This window comes from Cephus cinctus, unplaced genomic scaffold (assembly GCF_000341935.2).
Source record: "Cephus cinctus unplaced genomic scaffold, Ccin1 Ccin1_scaffold0749, whole genome shotgun sequence".
Lineage (NCBI taxonomy): Eukaryota > Metazoa > Arthropoda > Insecta > Hymenoptera > Cephidae > Cephus > Cephus cinctus.
In genome coordinates, this window is record NW_014333360.1 from 55,690 (window position 1) to 66,989 (window position 11,300).

An 11,300-nucleotide genomic window follows, 5' to 3' on the forward strand; every position below is an offset into this window, starting at 1 on the left:
AAAAGTTTGCAATATAATCTAATTCAACGGACACACCGATCGAGGAATCGATTGTATCGTATGGATTGGGATCCTTGATTCGCATATGGGTTTTCTCATTTTTCTTGCAAACCATGGACTATCAAACGTTTTTACAAGACTATCAAATACTATCGAACGACTATCAAACGATTGGAAGTAGAAAAAGTTTGCAATATAATCTAATTCAACGGACACACCGATCGAGGAATCGATTGTATCGTATGGATTGGGATCCTTGATTCGCATATGGGTTTTCTCATTTTTCTTGCAAACCATGGACTATCAAACGTTTTTATTAACAAATTCGCAACTATCAAACGATTTTGCATCGATTGAGCCCTGGAAAAACAAAATCCGGTTAGAAACAAAAAAGTGCCGGCCAACTTCACACCAGATTTTGATTTTGATTTTCTGAAAAGACTAGTATGGATTGGGATCCTTGATTCGCATATGGGTTTTCTCATTTTTCTTGCAAACCATGGACTATCAAACGTTTTTATTAACAAATTCGCAACTATCAAACGATTTTGCATCGATTGAGCCCTGGAAAAACAAAATCCGGTTAGAAACAAAAAAGTGCCGGCCAACTTCACACCACATTTTGATTTTGATTTTCTGAAAAAACTATTGACTATCAAACGTTTTTACAAGACTATCAAACACTATCCAACGACTATCAAACGATTTGAGTAAAAAAAAGTTTAAAAAATAAAAGTTGGCCGGCCAACTTCAAGCAGGTTACTACGTAATATAAATTCATGGCCACCCCATGGCGATGAAACGAGAGGGAAAGATTAGCGCAGGACTGCGTTGAATAGCGCGCAGAATCGCTTAGAATGCGACTTCTAACTTGTACTGTTAGGGTATTCATCTAGTTAGAGCTAAGAGAAATGATGAAGAGATGATGAAGGTTGAGAGGGGATGCTATTATTAAGACACCTTGCCATTCGTTGTTTATTATTTTAGAATTTTCATATCAATGTTATTCTTTTTTCCATCCTTTTAAGATTAATGATTTATTCAGTCCAATATAACTCTCCCTTAAACTTCTTTAAGCTTTTAATAGGAAATTCATGTTAGTAAAATTGAATCCTTGCGGCTTTCTTATTTAATCAGTACAATTACAATTACTTCCTTAAGCTTGTCATTATGGTATATACAATAATGGTTAAGCTGAACTTGATTTCTTGAGAATAATCGGTCTCATCGATATTGTGGACAGTGTTGCTTTATTATCGACCTCGAAACATCGGCATGACCTTAAACAAATGCACTGCTGTTTATAATATAAAGAAAACAGATAGACTAAAACAGGAGAATAACCAGAAATGCTTACCCAGCTGTAGCTCTATATACAATGCTAGCATTATTACTTGTATAGGAATATCACAGTCAGGCCCTTTCGACATCCACACCTGCATGAAAATTTATGTGGAGAATATATGACAATATACAGTACTCTAGAATGCTGTTCAATAATTATGTGCAAATACATACTTGTTTCAACGTTTCTCCAGACTTATCCAGCTCACCACGAATAGCATAGGCCACTGCCAGGTTGTAACAGAGTACAGCCTTACCAGTGGGAAGGCTAGTTGGATAGTAAGCTATAAATTTAAAATATAAAAATTCACGTTATGTAGAATATTGTCAGTATAAAATTCGAATATACCTTTGCAGCCTATTGGTGTCACAATAGTCTCTTCTGTTTTTTCCTTATCCTTGTCCAAAGTTTCCAAAATGGGTAAATAGGTACTCAAATCCTGAATATTTTCTGGTTTGAGATACTCGATAGCCTCGTTAATCTTATCCATAAAAATCAAACTCTCAGCAGCATATAAATTCCCTAATAGTCTGTATGCTCCAGATAGCTTATTCATATTTAGTAAAGCTCTAGCATGCTCCAAAGCTATAACATAGTCTCCAAGACATAAGGACACATAAGCGCTAGCGGCCAGAACGCTGGCTTTTAAATTTATGGCCTCGACCGCAGTTGCTTGAGATACTTGAGTCGCATGCTGTCCTCCTGGAGAATAAACTGTTTATTTACCAACATAATTTCTCATGATACTTTTACATAAACAATACTTCATATTTGATACCTAATGCATGGCCAGGAGTTAAGGACATGGAGACAGTTTGAGGTCCTGCTACAGGAGTCATAGGCAAATTCAATTCGTTATTAACTGGCAGTAAGAATAATGCATTCTTTAAACACAGCATGCCAAATTCTAGGGTTGGTTGAGGTATGGCATAGGAGAGACCCTCTGTATCATATTTTGTATCTTTTGAAAGAGAAGATGCCAATATTATTTTTCTATACAGTCCAGTACCCAGGACTTTCTGGACGAGGTCCTTGCGACGTTTTGGGATATTAAAATCTATTTCATTAGTCTGAAAATTATGAAAAAATGAAATACAGTAAGAAAGTATATCATGATGTGAGTAAAATGAAATGCAAGATAAAATTGTATTGTATACAGAATTTAACAAGGGAATCTTTATGTACACTTACGGATTTGTGAAAGTGAATGCAACATTCTGCCATGCGCAACCAAAGCTTTGGGCTATTGTGCAATCCTTGTGCAGCTTCTGTGAAACAATCAAAGGCTTTTCCAGCCTGACCAGCGTGTAATAAGGATACACCTAAACTGTACATTAATTCGTAATGTCTATTGCCACCAAGAGTATATAGAGGTTGACAGGATAAGGGATCTGGAATAAAATGATTGGCTTTAATCGATATCGTTTTTCAACTTCATTCAATCATAGTTAAAAAATATACCATTATCTTTTACTCGAACACTGTCCATGGCATTCTTATTTTCCTGTAATGCTTTTTGAAGGTAGAAACATGCCAAATTTGGCTTGCCCATTGAGTGATAAAGACATGCTATATTATTATAATACAAAACGGCTGCAGATTCACCACACGTTCTAGAAAATTAGTAAAACTTATATACAATTTATAAAGATAAAGCCAATTACTAAAGCTCTCATACTTAAATTCCAGATTTTCTGTGGTGATTGAATTCATAATCTTCATAGCCTTCTTAGAGTTTCCACGTAGATATTCGAGATTGGCTTTTAGAAATATTGAGGATATATTCTGAAAAAACACCTTGGCATTATAGGAGACAGAAATATTTTTAAAAAATATTGAATACTTACCACAGGTGTCCCCAAAGAAATTAATGTTTTCCATTCCCTTTTACATAATTTTAACTGATGCATCATGAGGTAAATTCTTGCCTTAAACTTGAGTAATTTTATTCTAAAAGCATCCGTTGCTGCATCAGCGCTACCTTTTTTTTGTTCCTTCAGTTCCTTTATTGGTTTTATCGGACCTTCTTTATCTGTCACTGATATTTTGGATGAATCTATTGATATAAACTGACTTTCAATATAATTAAGTAGAGACAGTGCAGCATCCGGCTGATCAGTTACTATATGTAATTCTATTAAAAGCAAACAGACTTTATGGGCCAAACTCTCCTCTGAAAAATATAAACATATATCAATATAAATAGTAAATATAATTAAATAATTAGTTAAACTTAAAATTAAATCTTACCCATAGGTTCAATAAAAGTGAATAATCTATTCATTATTTGCAAAGCAGCATTATACTGTTTAGTATGATAAAGTAAGACAGCTTCATTATACCGCATAACACATTTTTCAACATCATCCATAGCCTCAGATGAATCTGGTATGGACATATGACCACATATTGCCTTCAAACTCTTTTTTATTAACTCTGTTTTTTTTAGATCACTTTTATAATACTCAGCGACAACCTTATTGTGCATGACTTTAAGGTCTTTAGGTCTCAATGTCTCTAGCTTATTTAAATAGGATAAACACACAGAATATGTACCCTTTTGGAATTCTATGAGAGCATTTTGAGCTAGATCACGCTCTTGCTCACTTAACGCAGTAATACTTGTCTCTTTGCTGTGTGACTCCAAAGCTTCAGTCATTATTATAAGAGTATTAGCTGTTTATCACCTTTTTTATCTTATAAATATGATTATCCTGAAACAAAATGAAGTACTAATTAATAATTACATCTCCTTAGCAACCTCTGGACAGATGAAATGGGTTAGATGCATAATACTCCAACCTTTAAAGCGTCAATACTCTCAGGATGATACAAAAATATAAGTAAATTTCATTCACAAACGACAAACTACTAGTTCACGGAAATATACGTCATTCAATTTTCAATGGCGCATAATAAGTAACAGTTTACAGCTTCATCAAAAGCCACCGTGTTATTTTCTGCCCTGTTTACTCAATTTGCAAAAATTTATATGTTGATAGGAATCACTATACGTCGGCGTAGTATAATAGTGTATTTCAAAGAATATGAAAAATAACTATTGACTAAAAATTATCTTCGACAAATAATTATTCTGTGTACATTTTTTAATAAATTCCAGAGATATGAAACTATGAACATATGTTTTCCAAGCTATGTAGTAACCAAATTTATTTTACAGTAATTCGCATAATTCACTAAATAATTATCGACCGAAAATATTTGATATACTTCTATCATGTTTTAATAAGTATTTAAAATATCATTTTATTAAATATTTATCATATAATTATTATAGAACCTTGGGAAATTGTAAAAATGTGGGTCTTATAGGAACTTCGAGTTGCTAAGCAACCGTGAATATACGATGTTCATTGGTGGAAAGATTCGAGTTTCATCAAGTTTTCCGCTGATGTACCCAGATATACCTATGCTTTTACAGGTTATACATCCGCTGTGTAATTATTTTTGAGAGCTATGAAAAGATACTACATCAGACAATCAAAAGAAAATAATTAAGGGAAGTTAGAAAGTTATCATATTACGTCATATTTTCTCCATTATCTTACGTATGTGAGCGTGCAATTTTTAAGAATTTTCAAACAATGTCCGTAGACGAAAGTCAACAATCTGAAGTCATGACGCTTCCAATGTTTGACAATCAGGTATGATCATTGAATTTTCATTAATTTCTTTATTTGATTCTCTTTGAATATTCAAATATTTTTGATTTAGTCTACTGACTCAATACCTCCATTTTACCTTATTTTCTAGATTACATACTTCTTGTGACATAATCACAGATTTTAGATAATATTTAGATCAAACATGTATATATACAAGAATTAATTATTAGTTTAAATTATTTTAACTCTTATTTAACTTCCTTAGGATGATTCAATGTTGGAAGCAATGCAAAGTATTTCTTCAAAAAATGATGATGCTGCTAACTTTAATTATCTACATGAGTGTATGAGCAGTCTTGAAAGTAAGGATTCTGGGGTAAATTTATCCCCAGAGTCTGTTAATGGATCAAGGTCTGACCTACAACTGGAAAATTTTGATGATAATTATCAGAATAGTGATTCTGAAATATCTACTCTGAATATTAATTTTATTAAAATGGGAAATATGTTTCTACAATCTAAAAACCTTGAAAATGTAGAAAAGATGCATGGAGAAGATAATGACAATATAAAATATCACAATAAAAAATTGATATTTGATAATTACAATATAATTCTAGAAAATTCGGTAAATACTGAAAAAAGCTGTGATATTAAAATGAACAATGCAACTCTATGTATTATGGAAAACTCCATAGAAACATTAAAGGTTTTACATCCGGATATTACAAATTCTCTTTGTAATTCTAACAAAGTATCTGGATCACTATATGATGATTTTGAAGTTTCATCTTCATGTACCTTAACAGGTTTATTTCCTAAAGGACATAAATGTCAAAGTTTTGAAATCACAAGCAGTGAAAGTGATGTACAAGATTGTGAAAAAATTGTAAACAATGAATTGTATTCTGATACAGACTTAGAAAGAGACTCTGATCTTGATGGACAATCACTCAAGAACAAAGAACATATGAAGTTAGATGATTTAGATAATTTGCAAGAAGAAGTAAAGACTTGTCCTCAGTGCCCAATGACATTCAGATACAAAAGACACTTAGACCGACACTTGGAAGGCCATCTGAAGAATAACTGTCCTCACTGCAGTGCAAAGTTTGCGCGACGTAAACACCTGGATGTGCATCTATTTCGTGCTCACGGTGAAAAAGTAATGAAGTATCCTCATTTATGCGACGCATGTTCGCGAAGCTTCCCAAAGCGGATACTCCTGAATCGTCACAGAGCAAAACATCAATATGAAACTGGTAAAGTATGCTCAAACTGTGGTGAAATGTTAAAAACTCAAGCGGCAATTCGTGAACATATGGAGAGACATAATAATGAAAAGGAATTCAAATGTGATCGATGCCCACAAGCCTTTAATGTGGAACAAACATATTTAATTCACGTTCAGAATCATGATACTCATAAATGTCCTCAGTGTGATGCAACATTTGCATCTAAAAAGAGGGCGAATGAGCATTTCAAATTAACTCATTCTGCAAAACCAAAGGCCCTTGAAATAGAGAAGAATGGTAAATCATTTTATTCTACAATCAAATAACTCCCGTTTATTTATAAAACTGGGTTTTCAGGTTTATATTATTGTGCTGAATGCCGTCACGGATTCATTAAAAAGGACAGTTATTTCCGTCATTTGCAAACTGCTCTTCATCTTAGTAAAGCCAATAATGAGGTCCCATTTGAAGGTATATTCAGCTGTCCTGTTTGCGCGAAAGAATTAACAACGCGAAGAGCTCGTGATCAACATATACGACGTGTACATAAAGATGAAAAAAAATTTTCATGCAATACATTTGGTTGCACTTTTAATTGCACTAATAAAAGTGACTTAGATAGGCACAGACAATTGCATGTAGAGATGAGAAATATTATTTGTGAACATTGTGGCAAGACTTTCACAAGTGTTAGCATTTTAAATGATCACGTGCTTTATGTGCACAATAAAGAGAGACAGTTTATTTGTGAAGAATGCGGTAGAGCATTCAAGAGAAATAGTTTATTAAGTAGACACAAATTGTCACATCAGGAAGTTAGACCATTTGCTTGCAGCCAGTGTAGTGCTGCTTTTAAAAGATCCCATCATCTTACCCGACACATGGAGACTTGTCATAGAATTACTATGGAGAGGAAAAAAAAGGTAAGGAATGCAATAACATAAATAAATAATTGCTATTAAATACATAACCCCAATAAAGTAGTCTGAGACAATAATTATAATTTAGGTCGTAAAGCTAATGAAAACTGAAGATGGTCAACTGGTACCTATAATAGAAAAGCCAAAGCAGCCAAAAGTTAAGAATATGAAGATGAAAAAGGAAGTTCAAGTGAATACCAATCCACATACTACAGTTTCGGTGGACAAGTCTTCCATTGCTAGTGAAATTGATGTAAAGTCTTCATCTGTTGAATTGCAGCATACACACTCCTTTTCAAGCACTGGAACTCTTACTGAGAGTGCAGGAATTTCAGTACAAATGTCCAATTTGTTACCGGTGGTGGATATGATGCCACAATTTCTGTCACTGGTAGATATCAATTCTGGTCAAGTTGTTACTGTGGAAGTTGCCAATCCAGACACATTACCTTTAAATGACCTGGTAGATCAATTTGAGACAAATTGTAATGAGATGCTGGGATTATCAGGATATCAGGATTTGGGCTTCCAAAATGCAGACCAAAGTTACTACGATCATTCAAGTTACTCAGAATTACCACTGGAGAATGTATCGGAGTCTCCGCTATTGCTGGACCCTAACGGTAGCAAAATGGATTCGCTGCCTACGATTGAAAATTATCTTACGCAGCCTTTTCCACCGTTTTTGAATCTTTAGATAAATGCCCTCGAATTATGAGATTATAAAAATCTTAAAGATCTCCTTCTAATCTTTTTCTTTATGAGAAATGTAATTATACATCTTGTTTCTTATACTTAATAACGGAGCTTATATGTATTTAAAGAATTTTCTATTATTTTTGTATCTGGAACCCCTACACTACTAAAAAATGGTTCTCTTTTTTTTTTAAGATTTTAAATAGAGTTATCACGAGAATTGTGTAATAGGACACAATTCCATGGTATAGTAGTAGAAAATCTATTTTGCAATGACACTTTGCAGTAATGAAAGACGTTCAGTATTAGTTATCTAAAAATGAACAGATTAATACATTTTTATAAGAAATACTCTTACTACATTTTTATTGCCTTCGTCTAAACGTATTTTCAGTCTTACGCATTTGTCAAATATGTATAGTACTTGCTGTTGTATATGTATAGTTACAGTATTGTTATGTTGGATATCTTTAAGAGAATAAGATACATCTGAATTTTATTTTTTTAAATAAACATACAATAATTAAGCAAAATATTTCATGTCAGAGTTGTAATATATGTCTGGAATGTCTGTTCTTCAAAATAAATATGTACTGAAATTTAACAAGTTTTTAAACAAAAATTATGACAAACATAAAAAGTTTCATGTTCAAGAGTTGCACGAATGTTTCTGATAAAAATAAATATTAACAATTAAAAAAAATAGAAGACAAATGCAACATCATCAGTCACAAAATACAAGTTATTTAATTAATAGTCGATTGAGCCCCAATTTTGAAAGAGCAAATCACACTGTAGTACAATTAACAAGATGGAATTTTCTCTTATTTTCTTCAATCGCTTGAGTAGTTACTTTGGACATGTCAGTTAAAAAGTTTAAAATCGAATAACCTCCCACTTATAAATTAATTCAAGTATTAACATATATTATCGTAAATTTGAAGGAATCAAATAATGATCAGGAACAAGACAGGTTATGCTATACAAATATTTATCACTGATCATTTTTTGAATCCCGTAATCTTTTGTTTTGTATTAATTGGCTCACGAAGTATATCTGTAGGCGAAGATGCCCGCAAGAGCTACAGCTGCTCCACCAATAAGACTCCACGCGACTTTTGCCACATTCTTATTTTTACTTTCAGTTACAGTTTTCTTAAGTTCCACACCATTTACTTTGCTTGTGCCTAACATTTTACGATAAAGATTTTTCTCTCGGTGTGCATCCTTTGCATTTTTTTTCTGTAGAATTACTAATTCCTGTTGTATTTCTTTTGATTCAGGATCTAATTTTGCTGCTTGCTGCAACATTGCGTAAGCTTGAGCGTGCTCTCCTCGTACGTGTAAAATTTTTCCTAAAAAAAAAAAGTAATAATACATTTATCTCTTTGTAGAATTGACTACAAAGACAGATGATGCGGTTTCCTTCTGAGGTTACCTTTTCTGAATAGAGCTTTTACATTTTGTGGTTGACATCTCAAAACGTTTTCCACACTTCTTTGGGCCGAATCATAAGCGTCGCATTTCATTTGAGCTGCAGCCAAATTATTATAGACTTTCATTCTGTCTTCTAGAAGGCCTTGCAAGTCAGCATCACTTGCAAATTGATCACCTTCCTTCTCCTGGTAACTAATTCCACCGTTTGTATCATCCAAGTACTCTAATGCTCTTCGATAGCATTGAATAGCTAGTGTAGGTTCATTACGCATGTACCACCAATTTCCACGTTCCCGTTTCTTGTTTCTAATTTCAAATTTATCAGTACATTTTTAATTTGCTTCCTAATGTATATATAATAAATATTAGGAGTAATGCATACCCAATTTCTTGTCTTTGGTGTACTGAGAGCTGATCAAGATCTACTTCAAGTTCTATTGCTTTTAGTTCCACAGTATAAAAGATTTTAGCACCACCTGGGATGTTTGGTTTATTTCCAATGTCTCCATAACCAAATCTTGGGCCCACCTCAACCTCAGCAATCTCGCCAATATTCATTAATGCAATTGCTAAATCTAAACCCTGTGTGAATAATATTAGCATATACAAATTCTATAAACACCAGAATATTATGCCAATTATTATAAATAATTTGCATCAAACCTGAATAACTTCAATATCTCCAAGTTGTATCGTTAATTCTTCATATTCTTCAACAACAGTACCATCTTCCAATTTCCCAATAATTTTCAAAGTGCATATGTCTGATGCATTTGGTCGATTGCCTTTTTCACCTAATTTTATAATTTTTCTACGTAACTGTCCATTCATAAGTATATCAATCCATTCATTTTCTACTGGGTCCTTCAGGTCAGCATTTGTCATTGGATCTTTTGGGTCAATATCAAAGTTTAATTCATTTTGAATAAAATCAGCTTGAGTACTTCCAGGTTGTACTGGGATATCTTCCATGTTTATGAAATAGATTTACTGTAATACTAAATACATTATATCATATTACCATAGTATATTAATTTCATATTTACATTTGATGGTTTTACAATTATTAATTGTAAAAAACAGATACTTCCAAACTGTAATTTATCCCTAACATATTTTTACTATAGTCAACACTAATGAGAATTTCTATTATAAGTTTCTTTTTTCATAATATGCTACTAGAATTGCACTTTACTTACAAAAATTGTATAATTAAACAATAAATTGACACTGAATAAATACCATATATATAATTATCAATTAAACACAATTGCAATTTTCTGGACAATAAGACTGCGCTAAATAATATACCGATAAAAAATAATCAGTGAATGCATATAATATTCAGTAGAAATATGCAGACTCATTTGCTATTAAGAAATACTATTGACTAATACATTCAAGCCCATAATTTGTAGCCAGTAAAAACATAAAAAAAGTATTAGATATATCCTAATCAAGTACCTTAGCTACTTGACAATCAGCAGGAAGTTAATAAAAATTCGTAGATGATCTAGAAAGTTTTAACGATGATTTGTAATAGTACCGAAAATGTCGAGACACGCAGTCGACAGTTTGAAGTTGACTGCAATTGCAAAAAAAAACGATAATCGATGAAACGTCCTGATTGGTCCTGTGGCGGGATTCTGTAACTCTCAACCGACAATTCTCGATATCGTTAACTAACGATCAGAGATGAGTAGGGAGATTGCCAATGAGCCTGTTTTTGGTGGTCTCAATTTTTCTCTGGTTTCGGCGCGCCACCTTAGCGGAGGGCCCTCGAAGCAGTTCCACGTTTTTAATTGGTCGTGTATATATAGTAATACTACGTGTGATAATCTGGAGCTGTGTTTTGGCGCGTCGACGCGCCACCTGAACGAGACTCTCGAACTAGTTCCACGTTTTTGATTGGTCGAATGAATTCGTGTGTTCCTCGAGATCCACGATTTTAAACCGGGTGAACACTCAAATAGGGAGACTTGTATACACCTTTTTTTTTACAGGATATTACATAAACCGTAGTAATAAGGTAGTCAATACT

At 33.1% G+C, this 11,300-nt stretch overlaps 3 protein-coding genes across 11 annotated transcripts; 1 reads left to right on the forward strand and 2 right to left on the reverse strand.

The window, feature by feature from the left end:
• Positions 1-943: 943 nt before the first annotated feature.
• LOC107270391 (CCR4-NOT transcription complex subunit 10) lies at positions 944-4,500 on the reverse strand. Of its 4 annotated transcripts, XM_015745359.2 has the most exons (12): positions 4,148-4,497; positions 3,902-4,059; positions 3,596-3,730; positions 3,193-3,518; positions 3,024-3,130; positions 2,807-2,958; positions 2,537-2,736; positions 2,124-2,415; positions 1,694-2,047; positions 1,519-1,628; positions 1,358-1,436; positions 944-1,280 (listed from the first exon to the last, which is right to left on the reverse strand). In XM_015745359.2, exons 2-12 carry the CDS (start codon positions 4,002-4,004, stop codon positions 1,225-1,227), a joined length of 1,914 nt encoding a protein of 637 aa, XP_015600845.1. In that variant the 5' UTR covers positions 4,005-4,059; positions 4,148-4,497; the 3' UTR covers positions 944-1,224. The 4 variants fall into 4 exon arrangements, with proteins under 4 accessions (XP_015600845.1, XP_024943516.1, XP_015600843.1 ...); XM_025087748.1 differs by having other exon boundaries at positions 944-1,294; positions 3,596-4,059; positions 4,148-4,500; XM_015745357.2 differs by having other exon boundaries at positions 3,596-4,059.
• A 133-nt stretch (positions 4,501-4,633) lies between these two features.
• Positions 4,634-8,426, forward strand: LOC107270390 (zinc finger protein 184). Of its 2 annotated transcripts, none has more exons than XM_025087747.1 (4): positions 4,634-5,010; positions 5,237-6,233; positions 6,564-7,129; positions 7,215-8,426. In XM_025087747.1, exons 1-4 carry the CDS (start codon positions 4,951-4,953, stop codon positions 7,821-7,823), a joined length of 2,232 nt encoding a protein of 743 aa, XP_024943515.1. In that variant the 5' UTR covers positions 4,634-4,950; the 3' UTR covers positions 7,824-8,426. The 2 variants fall into 2 exon arrangements, with proteins under 2 accessions (XP_024943515.1, XP_015600841.1); XM_015745355.2 differs by having other exon boundaries at positions 4,635-5,010; positions 5,237-6,503.
• LOC107270392 (peptidyl-prolyl cis-trans isomerase FKBP8) lies at positions 8,165-10,953 on the reverse strand. 5 transcript variants are annotated; one of them, XM_015745361.2, is made up of 5 exons: positions 10,806-10,953; positions 9,923-10,257; positions 9,642-9,841; positions 9,261-9,565; positions 8,165-9,177 (listed from the first exon to the last, which is right to left on the reverse strand). In XM_015745361.2, the coding sequence occupies exons 2-5, from the start codon at positions 10,229-10,231 to the stop codon at positions 8,867-8,869; spliced, it is 1,125 nt and encodes a 374-aa protein (XP_015600847.1). In that variant the 5' UTR covers positions 10,232-10,257; positions 10,806-10,953; the 3' UTR covers positions 8,165-8,866. The 5 variants fall into 5 exon arrangements, with proteins under 5 accessions (XP_015600847.1, XP_024943519.1, XP_015600846.1 ...); XM_025087751.1 differs by having other exon boundaries at positions 9,923-10,149; positions 10,724-10,936; XM_015745360.2 differs by having other exon boundaries at positions 10,724-10,935.
• Between the last annotated feature and the right edge of the window lie 347 nt (positions 10,954-11,300).

Bases quoted from the DNA above. Each gene is read 5' to 3' on its own strand.
- LOC107270391 (XM_015745357.2), bottom strand. From the start codon at position 4,004: ATGACTGAAGCTTTGGAGTCACACAGCAAAGAGACAAGTATTACTGCG. The intron at 3,131-3,192 runs GTAAGTATTCAA...GTGTTTTTTCAG, and splicing joins TTTCTTTGGGGACACCTGTG to AATATATCCTCAATATTTCT. The intron at 2,048-2,123 runs GTATCAAATATG...TTTATTCTCCAG, and splicing joins AACTCCTGGCCATGCATTAG to GAGGACAGCATGCGACTCAA.
- LOC107270390 (XM_015745355.2), top strand. From the start codon at position 4,951: ATGTCCGTAGACGAAAGTCAACAATCTGAAGTCATGACGCTTCCAATG. The intron at 5,011-5,236 runs GTATGATCATTG...TAACTTCCTTAG, and splicing joins TTCCAATGTTTGACAATCAG to GATGATTCAATGTTGGAAGC. The intron at 6,504-6,563 runs GTAAATCATTTT...CTGGGTTTTCAG, and splicing joins CCTTGAAATAGAGAAGAATG to GTTTATATTATTGTGCTGAA.
- LOC107270392 (XM_015745361.2), bottom strand. From the start codon at position 10,231: ATGGAAGATATCCCAGTACAACCTGGAAGTACTCAAGCTGATTTTATT. The intron at 9,842-9,922 runs GTTTGATGCAAA...TTATTCACACAG, and splicing joins GAGATATTGAAGTTATTCAG to GGTTTAGATTTAGCAATTGC. The intron at 9,566-9,641 runs GTATGCATTACT...ATTTGAAATTAG, and splicing joins CACCAAAGACAAGAAATTGG to AAACAAGAAACGGGAACGTG.